The sequence below is a fragment of the Orussus abietinus genome, unplaced genomic scaffold (genome assembly GCF_000612105.2).
Source record: "Orussus abietinus isolate OABI.00-Male unplaced genomic scaffold, Oabi_2.0 scaffold403, whole genome shotgun sequence".
Taxonomy (NCBI): domain Eukaryota; kingdom Metazoa; phylum Arthropoda; class Insecta; order Hymenoptera; family Orussidae; genus Orussus; species Orussus abietinus.
Window position 1 is genome coordinate 59,355 of NW_019394560.1, and position 14,578 is coordinate 73,932.

A 14,578-nucleotide genomic window follows, 5' to 3' on the forward strand; every position below is an offset into this window, starting at 1 on the left:
GACTTAATAACGGCAGTTGGGCGAACTAAACGTAAATTATCAAGGCCATCTAGACTACAATAAATGAACATTGTACGGATTACCCCAATGCAATCTGGTATGAAATAAATAAGTCCGGTTCCACAATCCTAATTAACCGGAGTTTAAATGATTTACACAAGTTTAAATCTCGTTTAAACCAGTTAAACTTCGGTTAACAAGAGTTGTGGAACTAAACCACAGAATTTCGAATGCAAGGAAGTATATACGTTTCTTTGATTTCGTTTCGTAAGACATAATAGCACATCTACTGGTCGAACAACGTTTTGCTTTATTTTTACTCCTCAGGATAACTGAATGATGAACAAGAGTCCATGAGGTCAGACACTTTATGATCTATTGCCAAAAGTGATGCACACTTGGGTTGGTATTGCTCCACGATATCCAAAAGAGTATCTGGATATCCAGGAGAATAATATCTGAAATGGAAGTGAAAAAATACACGTTACCGGATTTATTTTTTATTTTATGAGATAGTGTATATATATACGCTGCAGTGTTGCAACTTTTTCCTGTCACTAGGCTATGACCAACCGTATCCACTTATCGATTCATTCGATTGGTTGAGGCCTAGTGGAAAACCGGAAATTTGGGTATTGCAATCGAACCAGTTGTTCCCGAAACCTTCCGTCATTTGCATTGTTATAATTGTCATTTCAGAGTACATTTTGCAGTAACTATTATTGAACACTATCCTCAGTCTATGACATTACAGATTACGTTTACGTATATTTTTGTTCGACGGCCCAGCCGTCCAAAAATTTAAGAATCGGCAAACGTGAATTTTGTACATCATTTTTGGGGGAATGATAAAAAGTGTGCTTCAATAAACGATTAAATGTTAACTGGCTGTTTCGGCTTATTGTAAGTATATAATGAATTGCATTTCTAGTTTTTAACGGAGTAGTAATTATAATCTTAGTTACAGTATAGAACCCAAAATTGTAAATGGATAATTCCCTGTCAATTAAGTAAATTTATAATTTGCAATGGGCAATTGATGATTTTTGTTTTTCTCCTAATACACCCTTTTATGATATTTATTTATATCAATGGAAGTAAAACTGAAAACCTGTTGTGCATTATAACAACCTGTTTTTGGCGACTAGATGTAACAGTCGATAGTGACATTAAAAGTCATTTTCATTAACTAAACTATTTTTTAAATTTACATTTGATAAAGAGTATATCTACCTGACGATTTCCTCAGGGAAGCAACAGTTGATGATCGTAATATACTCGTGAAGAGCTGATCCAGGTTCAGCTTCGAGTTCTTGAACTTTCTTTAGTCCCCCAGTGGTCACAAAGAGGCGACGCGCTCTTGGGACATTTGGCAAGATCTGAAATAAGACAGGATGTTATTAACATTTCTAATATAATAGAACAGAGATATAGAATCTTGGAATTAAAACATTAAAGTGTATATTTTGAGTCTTGTGATTTGTGATTATTTATGAAACTCAAGTATGGGAACAAATAAGATCTTTTCGAGATTACAAAGCACACGCAATTCATGGCTGATGACGTCGGTTTCATTTAACACCCATTTTCAAGAAGAACAGGCACAACGCTATCTTTTCTATTTCTTTGAACAAATAATTCAATTCTGTATGACGTTTAAAATTACTTTAGAAGAATCATTTCACATGAAGAAAAGTATTTTTATGAAAAGATACGTGCACACTGGATGCTATTTTTCTATGTCAGATGTTTTTGGAAATAAGAAATAAGAAATCAATCCTAGGAAGCTCGAACATTTTGGTGAAATGTAGGGTAAATCATAGTAACGAATCTTCTTGGGGAAATTAAATTTAATCCAAAATCAGGCTAAAATGCATTAAAAATTAGGAGAGATTGAAACTCTCCCAATGACCTCGTCTCCGCTATTGAGAATGCGTGCACCAGAACACAACGAAAATAAGGTGATCCCGGTAAAAACAAATTCCAGGCGGGGGTGTGGTGCTATTTTCACGTCGACCTGTTGACGCTCGAAATCTTGGCAGAGCTCCGGACACCCTCAACTCCTCTTCTGCGACTGCAGCGTCCAAATATACTCGCTGCTTTGAAAGCTTTTACGCTTTTAAGTACCGCAGACATTCCTGTCAGTCTATTTTTCAGGTGGTTCGCTCATGGAGGTCCTCAGCGTGGCAGTTCGATAATCCGAGGTAGACTACAGTGCATCTCACTGAGAAGCACCCAGTGTTCAGCAGCATTTATTGCAGCCTAAAGATGTGGATACGTTATCAACAGGGAACCTTCCCATATACACCATCTAACCATTGACTTAGCGAAGGAAGCTAATAGTCTTGAATCATTAAGAGGCGTACAGTGATATCCCAGACTCAGCTTAGTCTTTTGGGTGATCAGTTTGTATCTGATTCTACGATGATCGGTAAGTCATATAGTTCCTATGGTCCTAGTGAATGGTTTCAACATTCTTAAATAATGTTTGTTTTTAGACATGTGAACGGAGAAGATTGTCAGTGTTCCAATGTAGAAGATGTCTTGCTAAACTGGTTACAGTGACATGTGTTGGGACTTAATGTGCAAGGTTCGTAAGCCTGGTCATTTTGGGATGATCTCAAGTTTGGTTCACTGCAACTTTGTGCTTGAAAGTGTAGAAGAGGAGTGTAGTCATCGAGAGTGGAAATTGTTGCACCAGATCTCTTGCAAAGACTTAGCGTATAATGTTTTTATAACATAAAATGAGAAGTCTAACAACTGGAACCGTTGGAAAAGTTACAAGACAGTTTGCCAGTGTCACTCGTAAGAGATGACCGAGCATGTTATCTTATTTGATCACCTTGATAGTTTGTCCATTACCGAGAGAGGAGTGCCATGTTTCTACTGAATCAACATTTCCCTTCTTTTTTTTCTAAAGATACGAAGCAGTGGTTTGATATTAAGTAAGTGAAAATTGATCAAGTTCAAGACAGGACTGCTTTGAGGCCCTAAAATAGATCTAATTACGAAAAAAGATCAGAGCCATTTTAAGAGCATTTATACATTTTTCTAAACAGCATACTTGTCATAAGAGTACTAATGAAAGTTTAGTAGATCGGCCAGGATAGTATTTGAGTTAAGGATCTTCCGAGCCAATCTAAGAGTATCAATCATGCCCTGCTATTGCAACTATATTTCTTAATGCCACTACTGCAAGTCTGAAAATATTGTCAATCAAATTAGACTACATGGAAGTGAATTTTTACAACTTCTGTAAAGGAAATATACATCTTTATGTCTTAAGGAAGAACACAAGTTAAACGGTACATGTATGATTTCATCGAAAGGGAAATTTCCTGCAAGGTACGAGTTTGTAAAAGGACTGGCTGTAGTGCGGAGTAACCAACACCCAAAGAAATACTTTGCTACCATCTTTCTACGAACCGATGTTCAAATCCTTGGGTAAACCCAGGACTTAACAGAAGGTAAATTGACGCAGGAAGGAGATACACTCATGATGATGACGCAATCTTGTTGCGATAACAAGTCATCATTCTGAGATAAAACACCATTTTAAGTGCGTGAGCATCTAGCAGGGGTACTATAAAAAGAAACTGCGACGTTTCCGGAGCAGTGCCAAAGGGTACTACGTGGTGTGTGGAAATGTGCGAAAGTGGTTACTGTTTTATCGCGAGAGTGAGTTCATTGACTGGATCCTAGGATGTAAAAAGTGTTTCTGCATATAGTGTAGCAGGGGAAGGGTCCAATTCTGAAAATTTCATTGAGGAATTGCTGTTTAAGCCAGTGTCTTAGGGAAGACTGTCAGATTCAAGATGATAAACAATCAGCCTAGAGTGATCTTGAATCCTGGGGAGGCCCATAATCACCAGCCAGTATCAGCAAAACCTTCCGTGGTCTCTGTGTCTAGCATAGACTCCGATGTGAGCGACCGGAGGGACGTTAGGGAGGCACTCTATTCCGGTATCTTCAGGAGACACCGGAAGACCATCTTGGTTCTAGGCAGCTTCCTGAAAATGCTCAGGGTGAATAGAAATGTGAACAACTATGCTAGCATTAAGGCGAATGACGAGGCGGATGAGTAGAATTAAGATTAAGTATAAGGCTGCGGAGGTTTCTTTTCATTGGCATCTTTAGGAAACGCTGCAGAACCCTCGGGCACATTGTATCATGTCAGTCCTTCGTCGTTTCTTCGAGATGCCCAAAGTTACTAGAGACATGGAGGTTATGTTAAAATTACCAGTGATTCATTAAACAGAAAAATTAAGGTTAGAAGATAAGGTAAGACAGGAGAACTGGAACTATTCCAGGTATGAAGAGATCTGGAACGTACAAATTTATGTCAACTTTGGTAGGCATGGGAAGAATCTTATCAAAAGAAACTGCTTCAACTTTTCGAGTAAATGTGTGTTAACTTTGATGAACTTTCATCTGGAACTACAGTCAGAATAGCTTATCCAGATTGACTGACATTTTGCAGAGATCTTATTTAAACAAATGAGACTGAAAAATTCTGTGCAGACTTATTTCCATTGATTTTCAATGAGACGTTCATCGAGAGAGATCGATTATCATCCAACGCGCCTCGAGGGTGTTTCTTTGGAAAAGACTGAAATTCTATATCATTTTCAGAGCTAATTCGACAAATTTGAGTAAAATATTTCTTCCGAAGAAAGACTAAAAGTTAGAGCTTTTGTCTGGACTTTTTCAGTAGCTATCTAATGTGAACTTTCAAATTGTTTTCTGTTTTCATTCTTGGTGCGTACTCACTTTGGTTTTCGTCGAAAGTCAAGATCACGAAAATCTACTGCTTAAAACATATCTCGTTGAACCTAATAAATGCATTTGCTTGGCAGCTCTCTGATAGTAGAAAATCTATTCATTTAGTACGTTTCTATAAAAAGAATACACTTTACTTAATAACATTTAGGTTTTTGTACGTTGACAGTTCTGGGGACGAAAGGTTTTAAATATTCATACAACTATTGTACTTTGAGCTGTCAAGAGTTTAAAAAGTGGACGGACATTGAGAATGTACTATAATTGTTATACACTTATAAGAGGCACTGCTTAATATGTTAATCGATACACAAGGAAAATATGAAGCAAGCATAGATATATGTATCTAAAGAAAAATACAGCGCATCGTTCGAATTCGCCCTTGTTAAAATACATTAGTAAGCCCGACAAGAAGTAAAGTATGTTTTGATACACGTTTGTGAATCGCGACGCGTCTTTTGTACACTTTTGCAAACTTTTTGTATAGGAGCATCGAATTCATAGAACATGAGCTTCCTCGAGCATTTTCGAATCCCAAAGACTTATTCAAACGAATGGACTCGGACGTATACTTTATATGATACCGCAAAATAACACCGCTTAGATTTTTGTAAAAATACGAAAGATAAAGACCAACCCGGTCCTCGTCTTCCTTATCTCTAGATAAAGGAAAAAGATCAAAAAGTCACGGAAGAAAAGAGCCTTAGGTGACTTTCGGCCCACCTTGTACATGAACTCGTTGAAATGAAATGGTAACAAATGACTTTATCAAAGATTATTCAACTTCGATTGTTACCGCGAAGTGGCACTGCTTAAAAATGTTTTCAATAATCCAGGAAAACCTCAACAAAGGGAAAGTATTTAGTGAGGAAAATGGTTGTACCGCTAGAAATTACATTCATCAAAATATACCGATGAAAAGTTACATTCGAGTTTTGTACATTTCATTGCATACTACGTGTCGTGTAGATTTTTTTTTTATAATAAGTGCACTTCTTTGTAATAAGCATTTGGGTAATGGCATTGAAAATTGTAGACTATGAGCTTCCTCGACATTACCAAATCGCCAAATCCCTAATCAGTGGACTTATGACGATCTTACGTGAATTACTATCACAAGGCGCTACTGTTAAATACATAAATAAATAAATATATATATATACATACGATATTTAATTTTGAAGATACTGTAATTTATCATTTCCCGACACTTTAACAAAAGATGGACATTGTAAACATAAGATTGAAATTTTTCTCCACTGAAACAGTGCATAAATTATTCGTTATTTCATGCAGTACGAAAGCAGAATATGTTGGATTATGGTCAATTAGACGAAGTAACCCTGAGGAATAAAATTAATTTAAAGAACCTTTGCATCGCGTTATTCTTATCATTTTACAATGAAAGGACATAGAATCCCATCGTCTTTTGCCAGTTTTCTCCGTTTCGGATAATGCTGAATATTTTTTCTGCTTTCTCATTTCAGAAATACTTCGATAGATTGCACGCTCTGAGCCGAGTATTCGTTCTGATTGCACTGCGACTTGAGCGCATCATAAGACCGGAGTATTGTTAAATCAATCTAAGAAGTAGTTGCACTCTTTTACTGTGAGCCATTGTTGCACACCTCTTGCCAATGAACTCAAGGAAATCCACGAATCTCCTACATGCTGTTAAACCATCTACGTCGCATTGTTACATTGCTTAAAATTATTTAGTTCTAAGTTCACCGTTTACTATAAGGATGTAATTCATCGAAAGTGTATTTTTCATTGTTCCAAACCTATTTGATTTGATCATATCATTTAGTTCTACCGCTTATTAAGGGAGAAATTATTTGTATAATATAATATGGATAATGAATAATAATTAATGTAGATCGATTTTTAGTTTCGTAAATTACTCGGTAATTCAATTACATGTTTTCTTTTGTTTTAGTACGTAATTTAGCGCAAATTATTTTTTTATTAAGCTGCAATAAAACATCTCGGGTTTTTTGTGTTTAATTCTTTAAATGGAACAATCCCTCAAGTGAAATACTTATCCTTTCTCAGCATTGATACTTCCCATTTATAAATAGAAGTAAAATGTACAATATCCAGGCTTTAATCCAAAATTCGATATCATGGTATTTACAAACTGTGAAAGAAAGTTTCTTACCTTACTAAACTGTCCCAATATATACTTGAGAATATTTGGTGGTGCATCCTGCAACAGAGGCTCTAAAGCTTCAATGTGCATGCACTTTTGCATAACTTGCTTCAATGTGGCCTTACACTTCGCCTTCAGATCCTCTGAACTCCTCGGATCACTGTACATCTATTAGCGACTCATATGTTATTAATGCCAGAATTTTCTGGTAGTGTTTCTCTCTGAAATATGTGACCATGAATACCTTTAACAAGACTGGGAAGATATTGGCAAGAGCAATCGCTTTGGCATGCTCCGAAGTATGTTTGCCAATTTGTCCGATAGCCCAGGCTGTTACAGCACGCATATGGTCTTCCGTCTCATCTTGTAGGACCAGTGCTAACTGTGTAACACCCTGTAAAAAGAAAAATACATTGCTTTAATTACATGCATCAATTTTACTATTGCAAATGACCTTTGATCACTCTATGAATGTTTTACCATCCAAAATGTTTATTCATTATTAAGGATTCATTAGGATAATATGATAGTGTTCAATACTTCGGATCCGATAACAGCCGTGGCCAACTGATCGGAATGGCCTGCAATATATCCAAGAGCTATGATAGCGGGTAAACGCGTCGAGCTGTTCGATACTTGAATAAGCTTCAGAAGAGCACCAATCCCACCTGTGTTCACGACGAGTTGGGCCAGCTGGAAATATCAGCACACATAATTTTATGCTCTGAACACTCTTAACTGTAATGTTTGATAGAACGGAGATTTTAACGACTGCCTTAGACTGAATAGAAGTGATTTATCGGCGGTGTGAGAAATTACTTCAAGAGTGTGTTTGCAAATCTCTCTAGTGAGGATGGCAGCGGCACGATTCACGAGCTCATCAGGGTGGGCCATGTGTAGCAGAACATCTGGAAAAATTTCTGCCTCGACGAGTATCTCTGCCAATTCTATAGAATGCTTTGCTATGCTTCCCAGAGCCGTGAAGGCTTGCCGCTAAAATATAATCAATGTCAAAAGACTGTTCCGAATCCTTGAATTACTTCAAGATAAAAAGATACCTTCCGAGCGTACCTTCAGCTTCGGGTCGGAATTGGAAATGGCCTTGACTAAGAAAGGGATGGCTCCAGCATCGACCACTGTTTGGGCCAGTTCGATTGAATGTTTACTGATATCACAGAGTGCCGACGCACTGATTTGTTTCAGGTATAGCTCAGGTTCTTGTAGGCAAAGAACCAAAAGAGGTACGGCACCTGATGATAGACAAATTGCATTAACCTAATTGATTCATTCCGAATGAATCATTTTTCTACAAGTTTCATCAAATGTATACACTACATGACTAGCTTGAAACAATTACCAACGTTAACGATGGTTTGAGCTAAATCCTTGTTGTCTCTGGCAATATATCCGAGAGCCCAAGCAGCAGCTTCCTTAACTCCGGGATCAAAGTCTTCCAAGCAAGTAACCGTTGCCTCCAACCCACCACTTTGTACAACAATTCCTGCCATTTCTGGCGAGTGCTTCGCTAAGGCACGTAGAACGAACAGGGCAGCTTTCTTGTAAAACTTCTACAATTAATCGATCCAGGTGAACATTAATATCCCCGCAGATGAAGAGTATACAATCATGATTATATTCAATTGATAATATTCTCTTTTACATCTTCCAGAAGCTTCGAGGCGTACTTACGAATGTCGTACATTTTGTTTCTCAATGCCTTTCAAGAGCTTCGGGATGACGTTCCTCCGTATTACTGCCTGTGCCATTTTACTGTCATGATTGGCAAGTCTGCCCAGGGCAACTGCAGCGGTGTGCTGAACAGAAGGCATCACATCTGACAAAAGTGGTTTCAGCAGGTCCAGGGCACCGGCACGTTCCAGACATTCGACGTTATGTGGCCTGGAAGCTAGGTCTGCCACAGTTTGCACGAACGTAATTCGAGCTTTCTGATACTGACTGAAAACTATAAAATCATACCAAGGTTTAAGATAATATAATCATTATATATATGTGAAAATATTTATAAAACTTTTGTCCAAACTATTTAAAACTTTAACCCGTGATTGTGGAGGTCCTAACGAAGGACTTCAAACTCCCGAAATTTCATTCTTCTAAAAGTATCTATCTCGGGCAAGAGTCCAAAAATATATTTTTATCGTGAATTGAAATATCGCGAGTTTCTAGACTCCATAATCACGGGTTGAATATTCAAATAATTATAAGCACCCAGTTTGGAGAAAAGTTTTATAAATATTTACACGTTTCATGTATACAGAATGACCCTTTTATTCGACCAAAAGCTGTCGTGAAATTTGAATCTGCCGCGTATTGGCGCGCGCAGCTCGTCGAGATTCAAACTTCGGGAGTTTTGGCGCGCCTCGTCGGCCGGCTAGGTTCGGGCCCACTCGGGAGCGTTCGGGAACTCTCGGCTCGCATCTCTCTCTCTCTCTCCCTCCCGCGCCGAGAGTAGCGCAGATCTTGCGAGATCTTTCAGATTCTCCGTGGACGTCCTTCTGGATCTTTCGAGAAGTTTCCGCCAGTCCCCCAGCATGTTTTGACTCGTCATCTTGCGCCAGCGCGGCCCGGTACGTATCCGCAGTCCTCTCATGCGGTTCCTCGGACTCGGACGCTGACGTACGAGCTCCTCCGCGATTCCGTCGACGCTTTTTTGGTTATACTCTCGGTGGGATCGCCCCCGAGTGCAGCGCGACCATAACCTCTACGACGTTCTTCCTCGCACAGAACTCGCGTGCTCTTCCTGCTTCTCCTCGAACGCTAATCGCGGATTACGCAACGCAGGATTCTGCAGGATTCTCGACAGGATAAGGAACGTTGAAATCCTGGAGGCGAATTTCGGACGAGTTGTTCAACATGCGAACGGATTAAGACTGGGAAACTTCTGGAGAAGACGTCGGTTTAGGTAAAGATTCGGTTTCAAACTGGAAGGGGTAACCTAGAAATTTGTTGCTAGGTTTTCATGGAGTTATTAAATTACTTTTAGAGTACGTTTCATGTAATGTATACAGTGTATTTCATGTAACGTCATTTCATCGCTGTCGGATCCTTATCGGAGCGATAGAACGTTAACTAAGAGGAGTAGAATTTGCATCGTTTTAGCCTTTTAGTCACTAGTTTAAGGTTTATATTGTATGAAAATCTTGAATATGTAATTTAACTTGATAACTGCAGAATTTACTGTATAAAAATGAAAGAACCTGTTAACAAAGACTTCCTTTTATTCCAGGGGTTTCCATTCGAGGACGAAGACTTCGGTAGCCACGGTGACGTGAAGAGTCGACTAGACGAGTTGGCTTCGAGGCACCCTGAGTTTGCGGAGCACCTTCTAAATTCAAGCTGGGACGAGCCATTTGGCACAAGACGCAGTCGTGCCAATCGTCGACACAGTTCGGTCAACCCTCGCAACAGTCCTGTCAACCGTAGGCCACGGTACTGTTTTTAAATTCATTTTAAAAATAAGTAGAATTTAAATTCAAGTAACATAACCAAGAATATTACAGTACTTTGTAAAATCCCTAGAGAATTTAAGAAAATTCAGGGGAACTCTGAGAATTTATGTTTTAAATTAATTCTCAAATGTAATTTACTCAAATCTTTTATTAGTTTGTTATTTTGATATCAGGAATTTCATACATTTTCTTTGCCTTGGATGTAAATATTCGATATGGTCTACTTGGCTTTACCGAACCCCTAAACAAGGAGTTTATTTAAATAATGAGGATATCGACAATAAAGATCATGATTTTAATCGTGATTAAAAATCACGATTCTTGTTAACGACCCTGAAAAAGATATTAAATTCTCATAAGATCGAAAAGCGAATTTTGTCATCGATTATATATTCTTAGTCTAGGTTAGGTTACCAGAATAATATAACGCAGTAAATATTCCAGGCAACGAAATCGAGAAAATCCAGAAGACGATGCCTTCAGCGAAGCCAGTGGAAGCAGTATAGCAACCACAGGCAGCGAGGCAAGTTCCCACGGAGAAGCTGAACCTGACACTCGTTACAGTGGTACGAACCTAGTTCCGGAAGAGAGTAGAAAATACAACCCTAGATACGAGGCTAGTGACTTTACAAGAGGAGGTGGAAAGGGAGACCCGAGAGCTCGCAGGGAGAGCGAGCCTGACACCCGTTACAGGAGTGCCAATTTCAACCCCGAAGAGAGACACGAGGGTAGTGACCCTAGGGACTTTTCAAGAGAAGCCGAAAGAGGAGTCTGGAACGTCCGCAGAGAGAGCGAGCCTGAAACTCGATACAGGAGTGGCAATTTCACTCCTGAGGATAGATTCGATCCCAACAGATACGAGGCTAGGGACCCTAGGGACTTTTCCAGAGGAGTCCCGACCTCCCGCAGAGAAAGCGAGCCTGAAACTAGTTACAGAAGTGCCAACTTCCCTCCGGAAGAAAGTTTCCCCCCGAGCGCCCCAGAGGCTAGTGACCCTGGTGACTTTTCAAGCGAAATTCCCAGAGAATACTCCACCTCGCAGCCCGGGGCCGACCTGGAGCCGAGGACCTGGTGCAGCACGCTGTTCATCCCGGAGCGTCGCGGCAGGGGTGCCACCCCCAGGCGATACGAGTCGAGCAACACCGCGGACCTCCCCAGGCAAGATTGCCAACCTGAGATGAATCGCAACCAGCGGTCGATGTCGGCTCCTCCGGAGAATCGGGCGAGCAACGAGCCTCAGCAGTCTCAGCGTTTCGTCTCCAGGGTGGACATAGCGCCCCGGCATCCCCAGGGCGAGGGCGAGGGCGAGGGCGCCGCTTCGCAGACCTCGAAGCAACCTCCACCCTCGCCCCCGCCGCCGCCCTCGCCGCCCTCCAACGTCCGGGTGATCCCGATCCACGTGGAGGGTCGGGACGAGCCCTTCGTCCCCAGGAACGTCCCCCTCGAGGGGAGTTTCCCCAGGAGGGAGCCCTCGCCTCCCGCCTCGCATCCCTTCCACAGGCCAGGGCACTTCGGACAGCACTTCGGGGGGAGGTCCCACCAGTGGCCGCCCCACTTCCAGGACAGCTTCTACCAGGACCAGGCGCCCTTTGAACAACCGCGGTGGAGTGGCCAGGATCCTAGGAGCTATCAACAGCCCAGGAGGGACCAGGAGAGGTCCTGGGGCAAGCAACCGCAGCATCCCCAACAGCATCAGCATCCTCAGCAGCCTCAACAGCCCCAGTACTATCCGGAGTATCAACAGCAGCAGCATCAACAGCATCCGCAGCATCAACAACACCCTCAGCAGCATCCCCAGCAGCATCAACCCCACCAACAACACCCGCAACAGCATCCGCAGCAGCATCAACCCCAGCAGCAGTACCAACAGCATCCTCAGCAGCGCCAGGAACAACCTCAGCAATACCAGCACCGCCAGGAACAACCTCAACAGCCTCAACAGCCTCAACAGTACCAGCAGCGCCAGGAACAACCGCAGCAACAAAAGGAACCTCCCAAACAGAAGCCCGTCGTCAAGGACCCCCTCGAGAGGGTCGCCCTGGTCCAGAGGGAGGTGGACAGCCTGACGGAGCAGGTCCGGGCCTACCAGGGCTCCTCCAGGAAGGACAAGCAGTACATCTATCTGGACGAGATGCTGACGAGGGAGCTGATCAAGCTGGACGACATCGAGACCGACGGCAAGGAGAACGTCAGGCAGGCCAGGAAGGACGCCATCCGGAGCATTCAGAATTGTATAAGCATGCTGGAGTCGAAGGTGCCGCTTCCTGGTCAGCAAAGTCAGCCACAGGAGCAACGGCAGGAGCCGGGGAACGAGGAGGGGGGAGGAAAACGGGAGCTGGACTCGGAGACGAAGTGCAAGGAGGGGGAGGACCTGGTGCAGGGTGGGCAGACTGCATCTTCGGGGACCTCACAGACGGGGGATGGGGAGGATCGCCAGGAAAAGGGGCAGCAGGAGGAGGTGCAGAGGGTCCAGGATGGGGAGCTGGGGAATCCTCAGGGGGAACGGAGTCTGGAGGCGAAGCAGGAGGTGGCAGATCCCCGGCAGGACCAGGATCTTCCGCAGGATCCTCAGCAAGGTCTTCGGCAACAGAAGGAGCAGCAGGATGAAGGGAGGCAATCGGACAATCCCCAGGAGGAGAACGTCCATGCCGTGGCGAAGGTCCCGGATACCTCCAAGTCCCCGAAGACCACGAAGAGGACGAAGAAGAAGAAAGCCGACCAGGTCGCCAGCTCCCAGGAGGCGATTCCACTACCAGGGCCTGATTCCAAGGTTTAGGACGATACTTAAACCGAGCTGGGGCGGACTTTTGGTCCCGGGGGACTTTGATCTGGGGGTTCGCTTCTTCTTCGATCGATGCTTCGAGGCACTTCATCTTCTATTAATGCTACGATGCACTTCATCTTCTATCGGTGCTTCGAGGTACTTCATCTCCAATCAATGCTTTAAGGCACTTCGTCCCCAATTAATGCTTCGAGACACTTTATCTCCCATCGATGCTTCGAGGCACTTCATTTCCAATCAGTGCTTCGAAACACTTTATCTCCAATCGATGCTACGAGGCACTTCATTTTCAATCAGTGCCTCGAGGCTCTTCATCTCCATTCGATGCTTCGAGGCACTTTATCTCCAATCAATGCTTCGAGACACTTTATCTCCAATCGATGCTACGGGGCACTTCATTTTCAATCAATGCTTCGAGGCACTTCATCTTCAATTACTGCTTCGAGGCACCTCATTTTTAATCAACGCTTCGCACTTCAACATCACGCAACTACTTCGAAGACGACGCCGATGACCCCCCGACGACCCCCTGGATCCTGGGTCGCCCTAGATCGATCGATAATAACTTATTATAAATATATACATATATATTTATATAAATAGGCGCGTATACATATGTATAGAGAACCGCAATCGGAATCGCTGACTCTTCGGCCCGAGGCCGAGAAGCCATCTTGGTCCCTCTTCAGGGTTGATAAATATCTGAAAGGGAGTCATTTTGATCCCTTTTGAAGGTTGATAACTAACTGAAAAAGAGCCATCTGGGATCCTCTTCAAGATTTATAACTAATTGTAGAAGTCATATTGTCGCCTCTTCAAGGTTGATTACTACCTGAAGAGGAACCATTTATACNTGCAGTTAATCCGAGTTTAAGGGTCGATCGAGATGCTTAGGATCGAATCTGCATATTTATTACTGCGATGGGTACGCGATTTACTGGATCCAGACTCAATAAATCCGGGATTTAGAAGTGCGATGGAAATGTTACTGGGACATGAGCTCAGTTTACACCGATCACTTGGTACGCTGTCCAAAGGCGTAGTTTTATTAAACTCGCAGTGTAAACGATGACGTTCCAAGGCGGTACGATACTCACATTTTGAGCGAACCTTCCTAAGACTTTACAGAGCCGTTTACACCGATGGTTTAATAAATCCACACCTTAAATATGCATACCAAGTGATCCTGATGATGTGAACTAGGCCACAGATGCTCTTCCCGTAATTTTCACGAATTAGCGATCGCGTTCAAACGCAGAAATTCGGCGAAGTTTCAAGACCCGTTTATACGATGTGGGATGTACAATGCAGTGATGGCGAAACTGTTGTGTAATTCGAGGTTTAATTGACAGTTTAGCGACGACTCGGCGAGCGGTAAAGTGTTAATTAGCCGTTTGT

At 42.4% G+C, this 14,578-nt stretch overlaps 3 protein-coding genes across 3 annotated transcripts; 2 read left to right on the forward strand and 1 right to left on the reverse strand.

Moving 5' to 3' along the window:
* Positions 1–78: 78 nt before the first annotated feature.
* Positions 79–8,925, reverse strand: LOC105701423 (sperm-associated antigen 6; the record flags this gene model as incomplete). Its single annotated transcript, XM_012428157.1, has 9 exons — positions 79–458; positions 1,234–1,379; positions 6,941–7,099; positions 7,176–7,325; positions 7,472–7,624; positions 7,751–7,924; positions 8,003–8,181; positions 8,289–8,499; positions 8,632–8,925. Coding segments are annotated over 9 exons (1,608 nt in total), but the record flags the coding sequence as incomplete, so codon positions are not given.
* On the forward strand, positions 2,070–6,786 carry LOC105701461. The gene is made up of 3 exons (XM_012428219.2): positions 2,070–2,431; positions 2,499–4,025; positions 6,267–6,786. Exons 2-3 carry the CDS (start codon positions 3,816–3,818, stop codon positions 6,354–6,356), a joined length of 300 nt encoding a protein of 99 aa, XP_012283642.1. The 5' UTR covers positions 2,070–2,431; positions 2,499–3,815; the 3' UTR covers positions 6,357–6,786.
* A 1,211-nt stretch (positions 8,926–10,136) lies between the features above and the next one.
* Positions 10,137–14,029, forward strand: LOC105701473 (BAG domain-containing protein Samui; the record flags this gene model as incomplete). Its single annotated transcript, XM_023432712.1, is given in 2 exon segments — positions 10,137–10,378; positions 10,843–14,029. Coding segments are annotated over 2 exon segments (2,574 nt in total).
* Positions 14,030–14,578: the final 549 nt, after the last annotated feature.

What these genes read in the sequence shown, in the direction of transcription:
- LOC105701461 (XM_012428219.2), top strand. Translation starts at nt 3,816, where the DNA reads ATGATAAACAATCAGCCTAGAGTGATCTTGAATCCTGGGGAGGCCCAT. An exon ending in GCTTCCTGAAAATGCTCAGG is followed by an intron (nt 4,026 to 6,266) that starts GTGAATAGAAAT and finishes TTCTCATTTCAG; the next exon opens with AAATACTTCGATAGATTGCA.